The 14,064-nt window shown below is 45.3% G+C and overlaps 1 protein-coding gene across 1 annotated transcript in view; it reads right to left on the minus strand.

Moving 5' to 3' along the window:
* LOC128643510 (protein strawberry notch homolog 1) overlaps positions 1–14,064 on the minus strand; it is a gene marked incomplete at its 5' end in the record, with an annotated part of 92,521 nt that overhangs the window by 18,341 nt on the left and 60,116 nt on the right. Inside the window, 2 exons of the mRNA XM_053696356.1 lie at positions 3,834–3,910; positions 4,007–4,144. Of these exons, the coding sequence (XP_053552331.1) occupies positions 3,834–3,910; positions 4,007–4,144 (215 nt within the window). The remainder of the gene's footprint in view (positions 1–3,833; positions 3,911–4,006; positions 4,145–14,064) is intronic.

A 14,064-nucleotide genomic window follows, 5' to 3' on the forward strand; every position in this document is an offset into this window, starting at 1 on the left:
CCACCTCCTGAACCAGAAGAGTGCACCCACTAGCTATCCTGGATCTCCCACGATTGTAGCTGAAACCGTGTAGTCAGGAGTCGAAAATGTGCACTGAAAGCACACTACGATAGCCGCACAGAAGATAGTCTTGAGAGAGACTAAAGAACGTCCACCCACTCCGAAAAGCGAAAGTGTGGAGGAACGGTCACGTGACCGCAACTAAAAGAGACTGCTCCACCACAAATGGCGAAAAAAAATTTCCAGCAATCGCCATCGTCCACAAACACTCCCTCCACGTCACAACCAGCTCCGACTACCACTCACCAGGCTTGGAACACCTACACTTCAAGATCCAGGTCAGTCCCAACACCACCCTCCGCGGCACCCTTATCTGCAGACCTCCCGGACCTCGTCCTGCCTTCTGCGACGACTCCATCACTGACCTCATCTCACGCCCTCGCCTCAACAGACTACATCCTGCTTGATGACCTCAACTTCCACCTAGACAACCCCAACCTCTTGGAAAAATCGGACTGAAGCAACTCGTCAACTCCAACCCACTTAGCCGGACACACCCTCGACCCTATCTTCTCTGCAGGCAACCACATCACCGAACTCCATTGGACCGACCACCATTGCATACACTTTTCCTTAAACAAACCCACCACACACCTCCGGCAGCACCACCTGCCCCGCAGAATCACCACCCAAGACCAACTGTACTCAACCCTGAACAAGTCCCCCACCCCCCCAGATACCTCCACAGACGGCAACTCCAACGCTCACAACCTTCACCACTGGCTCACAGACTGCGCCAACACCCTTGCCCCCTCAAGAAACCGTCCAACCGCCAACAAAGCGAGTTGGTTCACCCCGGCCCTCCAGGACTCCTAACGCCACTGCAGGCGATTGGAAAGGACCTGGAGATCCATCAAGACCCCTGCAAATAGAATGGCCTACAAATAAGCCATCACACTACCCACCACCACCTCATCAAAACCACTAAAAAGACAGCCATCAAAGACAAAATCAACGCCAACGTCCACAACAGCAAGGAGCTATTCAGTGTCATCAAGGAATTCTCCAATCCCAACAGCGATACCAATGACATCCCGCACTCCCAGGACCTCTGCAATAACCTTGCGACGTACCTCCACAGCAAGATCGTCGACATCTATGACAGCTTTGCACCCCAGAACTCACCCACCACCGCCACCTCACCCAAATACACCACTGCATAAACCCCACGGATTATCTGGAGCCCCCTCACCACAGAGGACACCATCAGAATCATGAGATCAATCCACTCCTAAGCACCCTCGGAACCCATGCCTGCATCATATATTCAACAAAGCGGGTTACACCATCGCCCCCGGGCTCTTCAGCACCATCAACTGCTCCATCAACAGCAACCACAGCACCGAAACCGCCCTCCTCCCCGCCAGACGACATCTACGCCCTACTCGACCGAGGAGAGACCGCCGCCCTCATCCTCCTAGACTTCTGAGCAGCATTCAACACCGTCTCCCACCTCACCCGTCTACACGACGCCGACATACGTGACAAAGCCCTGAAATGGATCACCTACCTCACCGGCAGAACCCAGAAATTTAGACTCCCACCCTTCACCTCCAAGCCCACAGAGATCAGCTGCGGTGTACCCCAAGGCTCTTCACTGAGCCCCACTCAGCCGCCATCGCCCGATGACAACCTCAACATAGTCTCCTACGCCGACGACAGCCAGCTAATCATCTCACTCACCAGTGAACCCACCACCGTCAAGAGAAACTTCCACGAAGGGCTCACAGCAGTCACCCCCTGGATGAGCTACAACTGCCTAAAGCTAAACGCAGACAAGACAGAAGTCCTCCTCGGTCCCACCACATCCGCCTGGAATAACTCCTGGTGTGGCCACAGCCCTCGGACACCCTCCAACCCCCACCGACCATGCACGAAATCTAGGCATCATCCTGGACTCATCGCCCTCCATGGACCGACAAATCAACGCCGTATCCACTGCATGCTTCCACACACTCCACCTGCTGTGAAAGATCTTCAAATGGATCCCAACCGAGACCAGGAAGACTGTCACCCACGCCCTTGTCAGCCGCCGACTGGACTATGGCAACGCACTCTACCCCGGCTCCACCATCAAGCTCCAAAAGAGACTCCAGCACATCCAGAATGCCTCGGCCAGACTCATCCTCAACATCCCTCGCCAATGCCACATCACCAAACACCTGTGGGACCTGCACTGGCTCCCCATCAACAAAAGAATAACCCTCGAGCTTCTCACCCATGCATTCAAGGCCCTCCACAACATCGGTCCCGAATACATGAACCACCGCGTTACCTTCTACACCCCCGCCAGACAGCTTTGATCGGCCGACCAAGCCCTCGCAGTTATCCCCAGCATCAGGAAAACCACAGCGGGAGGCAGATCCTTCTCTCACCTGGCAGCCAAGACTTGGAACACCCTCCCGCTGCACCTCAGACAAGCTACTGCCTTAACTAAGTTCAGAAAGGACCTCAAGACCTGGCTCTTCGACTGAACTGCAACCCTCAGTGCCTTGAAACCCTTATGGGTGAATAGCCGCGCTTCACAAGAACCCGATAGAGAGAACACGGTACAAACTAATGACTATCCCCCAATAAAGTGTATACAAACCTAGACCTCTGGGATTCCAACCACTGAGCTATAGATAGAAATATCTCACATCTCTCAAGCCCAAGATTAAATGCTGTCAGCCTCTTTAAATGCAGTGCCCCCATATACATCCCTATCTCTGATGAAAAATAAAGAAGTCCCAATAATTAAAAACCACAAGGGAATTAACCCTTAGAGTGCTGGTACCTTCAAAACCTAGAAAAGAAGCACTTACCTGTGGCTCCTGCTGTCCAGCAGGGAACTTCTAAGGTGTAGCAGATACCTTCTCTTCTGCCGTGGAACTGTAGAAAAAGAAACAGAGTAACCAACCCTGGCTTTCTATAATAGGGGTAGCAATAATGTTAGAAGTAAAGCAAAGACAACATTGCCGCCTTCCAACTGCTAAAAGCCACCATTACTCTTAAAGATATTGACATGGACACAGCACAGCCCCTAATCCTTGCTTGCAGGGAAAAGTACTTATTAAAAAGGATTAAATATCTTCAGACAACATCTTGGCACATCTTCCCTTGACAGAGGCAAAGAGAATGACTGGGGGTTATGGGTAAGGGAAGTCACACTTAACAGCTCTGCTGGGGTGCTCTTTGCCTCCTCCTGATGGCCAGGAGTGCATATCTCACTAGTAATTAGAATGATTTGTGGACTCTCCAAGCCTTAGGAAAGAATTAGTACATAGTAAACCATTTAAAAAGGGACATTAAACAACATTTTTCCTTTCATGATTCAGATTGAGAATACAATTTTAAACAACCTTTCAAGTTACTTATATTATCCAATTTGCTTAATTGTCTTGGTATTCTTTGTTGAAGCAGAAGCAATGCACTACTGGGAGTTAGCAGAATGAGATGGGTGAGCCATTAACATGGAGGTATATATGTGCAGTCACCAATCGGCAGCTCCTGAGCCTATCTAAGTCTCCTTTCAAAGTATACCAAGAACAAAAATTAAACAAAAGGAAAATGTAATGTGGTTTAAAATTACGTTTTATCTGAATCATGGGGGGGGGGGGGGGGGGGAAGAAATTTGGATTTGATGTCCCTTTAAGCCAAAAATAAGTGTGACCTTGTTTCATAGTTTTCTACAGGAAGATTATGTATATACATTTCCATGATGGGCAGACCTTTAAGGACCTTTTTTTTTTTAGGGGGGGGGGGAAGATAGTAGATAAGAAAGCTATACACACCAATAAGCATGAGTACATATTTCAGCAGACGAGGTGTATTGTTCCTTCCAGTGAGGCAAAGCATCCTCAGAAGTTACCTGCAGAAAGGAAACCCAAAATTCAACATTTTAAGTGAGCAAAAGTGCAATGATTGAGAATGTAATCTCTTCTAGTTTCCACTAAAGTGAACACACCTTCTTGTATTTCTTTTTCAAGTCTGCTAAAGTCTCCAGTTTCAGCTGTTTTCCTGTGTTTGGTCTGTATACCAGGAAGAGCTTCTTTTTTGGATTAATTTCTTTAACCAATATTGCTGTTTTTTTGTTATTTCTTATCTGAAGAGAGAGGAGAAATAGCTACATCAACAGAGAAAAAAACATAATTTATGCTTACCAGATAAATTCCTTTCCTTCCAGAAAGTGTTGGGAAATCCAACACCTGGCCACCAGGAGGCGGCAAAGACACCCCAGCCAAAGGCTTAAATATCCCTCCCACTACTTCCTTTATAACCCCAGTCATTCTGCCGAGAGAACAAGGAAAAGTAGGAGAAACATTAGGGTATAAATGGTGCCAGAAGAATAAAAAGGGGACCGCCCATAGACGAGAAAAAACGTGCAGGGGCCGTGGACTCTCCCTATCCGGAAGGGAAGGAATTTATCTGGTAATCAAATTATGTTTTCCTTCCTAAGATAGGGAGAAGTCCACGGCTTCATTCATTACTTTTGGAAAAACTATACCCAAGCTCCAGAGGACACAATGAATAACCGGAGAGAACAAAAAGTAAGAGGCAGACCCTTATTCTGAGGGCACCACAGCCTGCAAAACTTTTCCTCCGAAAGCTGCTTCAGTCGAAGCAAAAACATCAAACTTGTAAAATTTTGAAAAAGTATGTAAGGAGGACCAGGTAGCCGATCCATAGAGGCCTTGTTCTTAAAGTGAAGGTCAAGTTACCGGTATCTCTAACTTGAATTCAAAACTATGTCGAAAATGATGAGCTTCAGTCATCTTATGAAATCCCAGTGAAATGAAATTATCGCTTTTTAATATACATATTTTCTTCATATCCAAAACAACCCTTTTTTTTCTTTTCAAGATCACGTTCTTCAAGCAATCAATTGAGATTCTGGCCGTTAGGCAGCCGTCTATCTACGTCACCATCCTCCTACTTAAACTGTGCATCTCTATAATTCTGTCTTGGACTCCCGTTTTGTGCATGCGTAACATCTTGAAGTCGAAAAAAAAACAGTAGAACAACAATAATATGTTGCAAACAGAATAGTATGTTGCAAACGGCAAGTAACGCATTGGTGAATGCGATCAGAAAATGTCGCATACGCATTAGTAATATTAATCGGTGATTGGGGCATGCGCAATACTGTCGGGAAGGCGCTTGGGAGATGCATATAGAGAATCATAGAATAGAAAATCATGAAGTAGAGGTGGGTAGGAGTTTACAAGCAAACGGTAGGCAGAAAAAGAAAATTTATGCTACCCTGATAAATTTGTTTCTTTTTAGACACGATGAATCCACGGAACATCATCCTTACTTGTGGGAATTCACCTCCTGGTCAGCAGGAGGCGGCAAAGAACACCACAGCAGAGCTGTTAAATAACTCCTCCCTTCCCTCCCACTCCAGGTCATTCGACCGAAGTTAGGAAGAGAAAGGAAAAGCCAAGGTGCAGGTGTCTGAAGTCTCTAAAAATTAACAACCTGTCTTAAAATAACAGGGCGGGCCGTGGACTCATCGTGTCTAAAAAGAAACAAACTTATCAGGTAAGCATACATTTTCTTTTTAAAGACACGATGAGTCCACGGATCATCCTCCTTACTTGTGGGAAAAAATACCAAAGCTAGAGTACACGGATGATAAGGGAGGGACAAGACAGGGAACCTAAACGGAAGGTACCACTGCTTGAAGAACCATTCTCCCAAAAGCAGCCTCAGCCGAGGCAAAAGTATCAAATTTTTTAAATTTAGAAAAAGTGTGAAGAGAAGACCAAGTTGCAGCCTTGCAAATCTGTTCAACAGAAACTTAATTTTTGAATGCCCATGAGTAAGCAACAGCCCTAGTGGAATGAGCCGTAACTCTTTCAGGAGGCTGCTGTCCAGCAGTCTCATATGCAAAGCAGATGATACTCTTCAACCAAAAAGAAAGAGGTAGTCGTAGCTTTCTGACCCTTACGTTTTCCAGAGAAAATTACAAACAAAGAAGAAGAAGACTGACTAAAGTCTTTAGTTGCTTGTAAGTAAAACTTTAAAGCATGGACTACGTCCAAATTGTGCAGAAGACGTTCCTTCTAAAAAGGATTAGGACACAAGGAAGGAACAACAATCTCCTGATTAATGTTCTTGTCTGAAACAACCTTAGGAAGGAACCCTAGTTTAGTACGTAAAACTACCAAATAGAAAATAAGGTAAGGCGAATTGTATTGCAACGCCGAAAGCTTAGACACTCTTGGAGCTGAAGAAATAGCAACAAGAAATAAAACTTTCCAAGATAACAACTTAATATCTAAGGAATGCATAGGCTCAAACGGAACCCCTTGAAGAACTTTAAGAACAAAATTCAGACTCCATGGTGGAGTAACTGGTTTGAACACAGGCCTGATCCTAAACAAGGCCTGAAAAAAAGATTGAACATCTGGGACATCTGCCAGACGTTTGTGTAACAAAATAGATAAGGCAGAGATCTGACCCTTTAGGGAACTTGTCGATAAACCCTTCTCCAAACCTTCTTAGAGAAAAGACAATATTCTGGGAATCCTAACTCTACTCCATGAGTAGCCCTTGGATTCACACCAATAAAGATATTTACGCCATATCTTATGGTAAATCTTTCTAGTTACAGGCTTACGCGCCTGAATCAAAGTCTCAATGACCGAATCAGAAAACCCCCGCTTGGATGGATTAAGCGTTCAATCTCCAAGCAGTCAGCTTCAGAGAAATTAGACTTGGGTGAAGGAAGGGTCCTTGAATGAGAAGATCCTTCCTCAATGGAAGTTTCCAAGGTGGCAGGGATGACATGTCCACCAGATCGGCATACCAATCCTGAGAGGCCACGCAGGAGCAATGAGGATCACTGATGCCTTCTCCTGTTTGATTCGAGCAATGACCCGAGGAAGAAGAGCAAACGGGGGGAAAAAGATATGCTAGGCTGAAGGACCAAGGAACTGCCAGAGCATCTATCAGTTCCGCCTGGGGATCTCTGGATCTTGACCCGTATCTCGGGAGCTTGGTATTCTGACGAGAGGCAATGAGATCTAACTCCAGCCGACCCAATTTGAGAATCAGGCTGGAGAATACTTCCGGATGGAGTTCCCACCCTCCCGGATGAAAAGTCTGCCTGCTCAGAAAGTCCGCCTCCCAGTTGTCCACCCCTGGTATGTGGATCGCTGACAGATGGCAAGAATGGGCTTCCGACCACCGGATTATCTTTGCTACCTCGGACATCGCTAAAGAACTCCTCATTCCTCCCTGATGGTTGATGTAAGCCACTGTCATGTTGTCTGAGTGAAATCTGATGAACTGGGCCGAAGCCAACTGAGGCCAGGCCAGGCCAGGCCAGAAGAGAATTGAAGATCACTCAGAACAGACTCTGCTTGAGTCCATACTCCCTGAGCCTTAAGGGAGCTCCAGACCGCTCCCCATCCTAAAAGGCTGGCGTCTGTTGTCACAATCACCCAGGAAGGTCTACGAAAGCATGTCCCCTGGGATAGATAATCCAGAGACAACCACCATTGAAGAGAGTCCCTCGTCTCCTGTTCCAGGGTTATTAGGAGACAAATCTGCATAATCTTCATTCCACTGCCTGAGCATGTTTAACTGCAGAGGTCTGAGGTGAAACCGAGCAAACGGTATGATGTCCATTGCTTCCATGCACTGACGGCCGAGAATTGGACTGAAGGGCTCGACAGGTTTCTAGAATCTTTGATTTTCTGACTACTGGCAGAAAAATCCTCAGATTTAGAATTGATTAGAGTTGCCAAGAAAGTTACCCTTGTCTTTGGAATTAAGGAACTCTTTTTTCCAGATTTACCTTCCACCCATGAGTTCTTAGGAAGGATAGCACAATGTCGGTATGGGACCTTGCTTGTTGACAGGATGGCGCCTGGATTAGAATATCGTCCAGATAAGGCACCACCGCAATGCCTCGCGGTCTTAGAACCGCCAGCAGAGACCCCAGAACCTTTGTGAAAATTCTGGGTGCCGTGGCCAGACGAAAGGAAGAGCCACGAACTGAAAGTGTTTGTCTAGAAAGGCAAACCTTAGGAACTTGTGATAATCTCTGGATAGGAACATGAAGATATGCATCCTTTAAATCCACTGTCGTCCAAATTTGACCCACCTGGATCAATGGAAGAATGGTATGAATAGTTTCCATCTTGAATGATGGAACTCTGAGAAACTTGTTTAGACCCTTGAGGTCTAGGATAGGTCTTAAAGTTCCCTCCTTTTGGGGAATTACAAACAGATTTGTATAAAAACCCTGCCCATGTTCCTGTACAGGAGCAATTACTCCCAGGGAGTAGAGGTCTCTTACACAATGTAAGAACGCCTCTCTTATCTGGTCTGCAGATAATCTTGAAAGAAGAAATCTTCCTCTGGGAGGAACATTTTTGAAAGTCTGCCCCCTACCAGATCCGGTCCCGGATCGGGGGCAAGCCCTTCATGCTGTCTTGGATTCAGTAGCAGGCTTCTTGGATTGCTTACCCTTGTTCCAAGACTGGTTGGGACTCCAAGTAGGCTTAGATTGCGAATAGTTTCCTTCCCGTTTAGAGGAGGAAGAGAAGGAACTTCCCTTGAAATTTCGAAAAGGCACGAAAATTACTCTGTCCTTTTTGTTTACTTCTCTTATCTTGAGGAAGGAGATGACCTTTACCTCCCGTGATATCCGAGATAATTTCCTTCAGGCCAGGTCCAAACAAGGTCTATCCCTTGTAAGGAATTACTAGAAGCTTAGACTTGGATGATACGTCCGCAGACCAAGGTTTTAACCATAAGGCTCTGTGGGCTAGGATAGAGAACCTTGAACTCTTAGCTGCCAATTGAGTAATTTGCAGAGACACACCCGTAATAAAAGCATTGGCCAACTTCAGAGCTTTAATCCTATCTTGGACCTCCTCCAAAGAAGTCTCAGTCTTAAGAGACTCGGACAGAGCATGAAACCAATAAGCTGCTGCACTGGTGACGGTAGCAATGCACGCAGCCGGCTGCAATAGCAGACCTTGGTGAACATAAATCTTTTTAAGTAGACCCTCCAACTTCTTGTCCATGGGGTCTTTAAAAGCACAACTATCCTCAATAGGAATAGTAGTATGTTTGGCCAAGGTGGAAATAGCCCCTTCCACCTTAGGAACCGATTGCCAAGCTTCCCTGACAGCGTCAGCTATAGGGAACATCTTTTTGAAAATAGGAGAGGGAGAAAAGGGAATACCTGGTTTCTCCCATTCTTTAGAAACAATCTCCGAAGCTCGCTTAGGAACTGGAAAAACATCTGAGTAAGAAGGAACTTTGAAATATCTGTCCAATTTACTCGATTTCGCAGGAGCGACCACTACTGTGGAATCACAGTCTAAGGTAACCAAAACCTCCATGAGTAACAGGCAGCGGTGTTCTAGTTACAACCTCTGAATCAGACAGACAAAGGCAATGAACTCTCTGAATCTGAAATTTCGCCTTCTGATGGAACCTCTATACCCTCCATCTCAGTTCCCTGGAAGGGCATATCCGAGATTGCCACCATGGCATCAGAAACCTCACGGATAACCTGGTTGTCTTTCCTCTTATGTTTGCCTTGAAGCATAGGAAAAGCAGACAAACGGCATCAGAAATTGTGGAAGACATGAGCGCAGCTAGGTCTTTTAAAGTAACTCCAGCAGGTGCTAGAGCAGAAGTACAGGGCACTGCTTTTGCGGGTGTTAAAGTTTGGGACGCTTGGGGAGAAAGCTGCAGCATACTCTGAATCTCGTCATTAGACTCCTGAGAAGCATCGGCTCTTGAAAAATTTTGTTCATGAAAAATCTTCTCTCTTACTTAAAGCCCTCTCAATACATGAGGGACAGAAAGGGATTGGTGGTTCCACATTGGCATCCAAACACATGGAGCAAGTAACATTTTGTACAGCTCCTATGTCCATGGTGAAGCACAGTAGAACAACAATGAAATAAAAGTACAGGTGGCCCTCGTTTTACAACGGTTCAATTTACACCGTTTCAGAATAACAACCTTTTTTTCCAGTCATGTGACTGCTATTGAAAAGCATTGAGAAGCAGTGCATTTATTAAAATAGCCAGTAGGTGGAGCTATCCACTTGTGTTGCAGCAAAGCCAAGCAAGCTGAAATTAATCAGTTTAACCAGACCTGAGCTATCAGGCAGATTTCAAAGGAACAAGATCTTCCGGTCTATAAATCAGTCCAGATTGGAATGCATAGAAAGAACTGTTTGCAGAAAAATGCAAGTGAAGTCTGCGTTGTGTGATTATTTTATTATGTTTATAATGCTGTTTAGCAAATGTTTTTGTTCATTTAACTTAGTTTAATGATATATTCTGTATTGTGTGATTATTTTATTAGGTTTATAATGCTGTTTAGCATTTAAAGTCTTCATTTCAAAGCTTTAAAAATAATGTATTAGGTGTTACTTATGACAATTTTGAGAGGGGCCTGGAACCTATCTCCCTCACTTCCCATTGACTTACATTATAAACTGGGTTTCAATTTACAACAGTTTCGATTTACAACCATTCCTTCTGGAACCTAACCCCGGCGTAAACTGAGGGCTACCTGTATATCTTTATATATATAAAAAAAGGAAATTTATGCTTACCTGATAAATCTGTTTCTTTTACGATACGAGTCCACGGATTTCATCCTTACTTATGGGATATCGCCTCCTGGTCAGCAGGAGGAGGCAAAGAGCACCACAGCAGAGCTGTATAAATAGCTCCTCCCTTCCCTCCCACTCCAGTCATTCGACCGAAGTTAGGAAGAGAAAGGAAAAGCCAAGGTGCAGAGGTGACTGAAGTTTAACAAAATAAGACCCGTCCTACAAAAACGGCAGGCCGTGGACTTGTCGTATCGTAAAAACATAATTTATGCTTACCTGATAAATTTATTTCTCTTGTAGTGTGTTCAGTCCACGGGTCATCCATTACTTATGGGATATATTCTCCTTCCCAACAGGAAGTTGCAAGAGGATCACCCAAGCAGAGCTGCTATATAGCTCCTCCCCTCACATGTCATATCCAGTCATTCGACCGAAACAAGACGAGAAAGGAGAAACTATAAGGTGCAGTGGTGACTGGAGTTATAATTTTAAAATTTAGAACCTGCCTTAAAAAAAGACAGGGCAGGCCATGGACTGAACACACTACAAGAGAAATAAATTTATCAGGTAAGCATAAATTATGTTTTCTCTTGTTAAGTGTGTTCAGTCCACGGGTCATCCATTACTTATGGGATACCAATACCAAAGCTAAGTACACGGATGATGGGAGGGACAAGGCAGGAACATTAAACAGAAGGAACCACTGCCTGTAGAACCTTTCTCCCAAAACCAGCCTCCGAAGAAGCGAAAGTGTCAAATTTGTAAAATTTGGAAAAAGTATGAAGTGAAGACCAAGTTGCAGCCTTGCAAATCTGTTCAACAGAGGCCTCATTCTTAAAGGCCCAGGTGGAAGCCACAGCTCTGGTGGAATGAGCTGTAATTCTTTCAGGAGGCTGCTGTCCAGCAGTCTCATAGGCTAAACGTATTATGCTACGAAGCCAAAAAGAGAGAGAGAGGAAGCCGAAGCCTTTTGACCTCTCCTCTGTCCAGAGTAAACGACAAACAGAGAAGAAGTTTGTCAAAAATATTTAGTTGCCTGTAAGTAGAACTTCAGAGCACGGACCACGTCTAGATTATGCAAAAGACGTTCCTTCTTTGAAGAAGGATTAGGACATAATGATGGAACAACAATCTCTTGATTGATATTCCTGTTAGAAACAACCTTAGGTAAGAACCCAGTTTTAGTACGCAGAACTACCTTGTCTGAATGAAAGATCAGATAAGGAGAATCACAATGTAAGGCAGATAACTCAGAGACTCTTCGAGCCGAGGAAATAGCCATCAAAAAAAATAACTTTCCAAGATAAAAGCTTAATATAAATGGAATGAAGGGGTTCAAACGGAACACCATGAAGAACTTTAAGAACCAAGTTTAAGCTCCACGGAGGAGCAACAGCTTTAAACACAGGCTTAATTCTAGCCAAAGCCTGACAAAAGGCCTGGACGTCTGGATTCTCTGCCAGACGTTTGTGTAAAAGAATAGACAGAGCTGAAATCTGTCCATTTAGCGAACTAGCGGATAAACCCTTTTCTAAACCCTCTTGTAGAAAAGCTAATATCCTAGGAATCCTAACCTTACTCCATGAGTAACTCTTGGATTCGCACCAATATAAATATTTACGCCATATCTTATGGTAAATTTTTCTTGTCACAGGTTTCCGAGCCTGTATTAATGTATCAATAACCGAATCCGAAAACCCACGCTTTGATAGAATCAAGCGTTCAATTTCCAGGCAGTCAGCCTCAGAGAAATTAGGTTTGGATGGTTGAAAGGACCCTGAATTAGAAGGTCCTGCCTCAGAGGAAAAGACCATGGTGGACAGGACGACATGTCCACTAGGTCTGCATACCAGGTCCTGCGTGGCCACGCAGGCGCTATCAGAATTACCAATGCCCTCTCCTGTTTGATCCTGGTAATCAGTCAAGGTAGCAACGGAAATGGTGGAAACACATAAGCTATGTTGAAAACCCAAGGGGCTGCTAATGCATCTACCAGCACCGCTCCCGGGTCCCTGGACCTGGATCCGTAACAAGGAAGCTTCGCGTTCTGGCGAGATGCCATGAGATCCAGATCCGGTTTGCCCCAACGACGAATCAGTTGAGTAAATACCTCCGGGTGAAGTTCCCACTCTCCTGGATGAAAGGTCTGGCGACTTAGGAAATCCGCCTCCCAGTTCTCTACGCCTGGGATGTGAATCGCTGACAGGTGGCAAGAGTGAGACTCTGCCCAGCGAATTATCTTCGAGACTTCCAACATCGCTAGGGAACTCCTGGTTCCCCCTTGATGATTGATGTAAGCCAGTGTCGTGATATTGTCCGACTGAAATCTGATGAACCTCAGCTTTGCTAACTGAGGCCAAGCCAGAAGAGCATTGAATATTGCTCTTAATTCTAGAATGTTTATTGGGAGGAGTTTCTCCTCCTGAGTCCACGATCCCTGAGCCTTCAGGGAATTCCAGACTGCTCCCCAGCCTAGAAGGCTGGCATCCGTTGTTACAATCATCCAATCTGGCCTGTGAAAGGTCATTCCTTTGGACAGATCAACCGGTGACAACCACCAGAGAAGCGAATCTCTGGTCTCCTGGTCCAGATTTAGCAAAGGGGACAGATCTGAGTAATCCCCGTTCCATTGACTGAGCATGCATAGTTGCAGCGGTCTGAGATGCAGGTGTGCAAATGGCACTATGTCCATTGCCGCTACCATTAAGCCGATTACCTCCATGCACTGAGCTACCGATGGGCTTGGAATGGAATGAAGGACACGGCAAGAATTGAGAATCTTTGATAACCTGGACTCAGTCAGGTAAATCTTCATCTCTACAGAATCTATAAGAGTCCCTAGAAAAGGAACCCGTGTGAGTGGTAACAGAGAACTCTTTTCCACGTTCACTTTCCACCCATGCGACCTCAGAAATGCTAGAACTATCTCTGTATGAGACTTTGCATTCTGAAAACTTGACGCTTGTATCAGAATGTCGACTAGGTACGGAGCCACCGCTATGCCTCGTGGTCTTAGTACCGCCAGAAGTGAGCCCAGAACCTTCGTAAAAATTCTCGGGGCCGTGGCTAACCCGAAGGGAAGAGCCACAAACTGGTAATGCCTGTCTAGAAAGGCAAACCTCAGGTACCGATAATGATCTTTGTGAATCGGTATATGAAGGTAAGCATCCTTTAAGTCCACCGTGGTCATATATTGACCCTCTTGGATCATGGGTAGGATGGTTCGAATGGTTTCCATCTTGACCGATGGTACCCTTAGGAATTTGGTCTGAAGGTTCCCTCTTTTTTGGGAACCACAAATAGATTTGAGTAAAATCCTTGTCCCTGTTCCGATCGCGGAACTGAGTGGATCACTCCCATGATTAAGAGGTCTTGTACACATTGTATAAATGCCTGTCTCTTTACTAGGTTTGTCGATAACCTCGAAA

This window comes from Bombina bombina, unplaced genomic scaffold (assembly GCF_027579735.1).
Source record: "Bombina bombina isolate aBomBom1 unplaced genomic scaffold, aBomBom1.pri scaffold_860, whole genome shotgun sequence".
Lineage (NCBI taxonomy): Eukaryota > Metazoa > Chordata > Amphibia > Anura > Bombinatoridae > Bombina > Bombina bombina.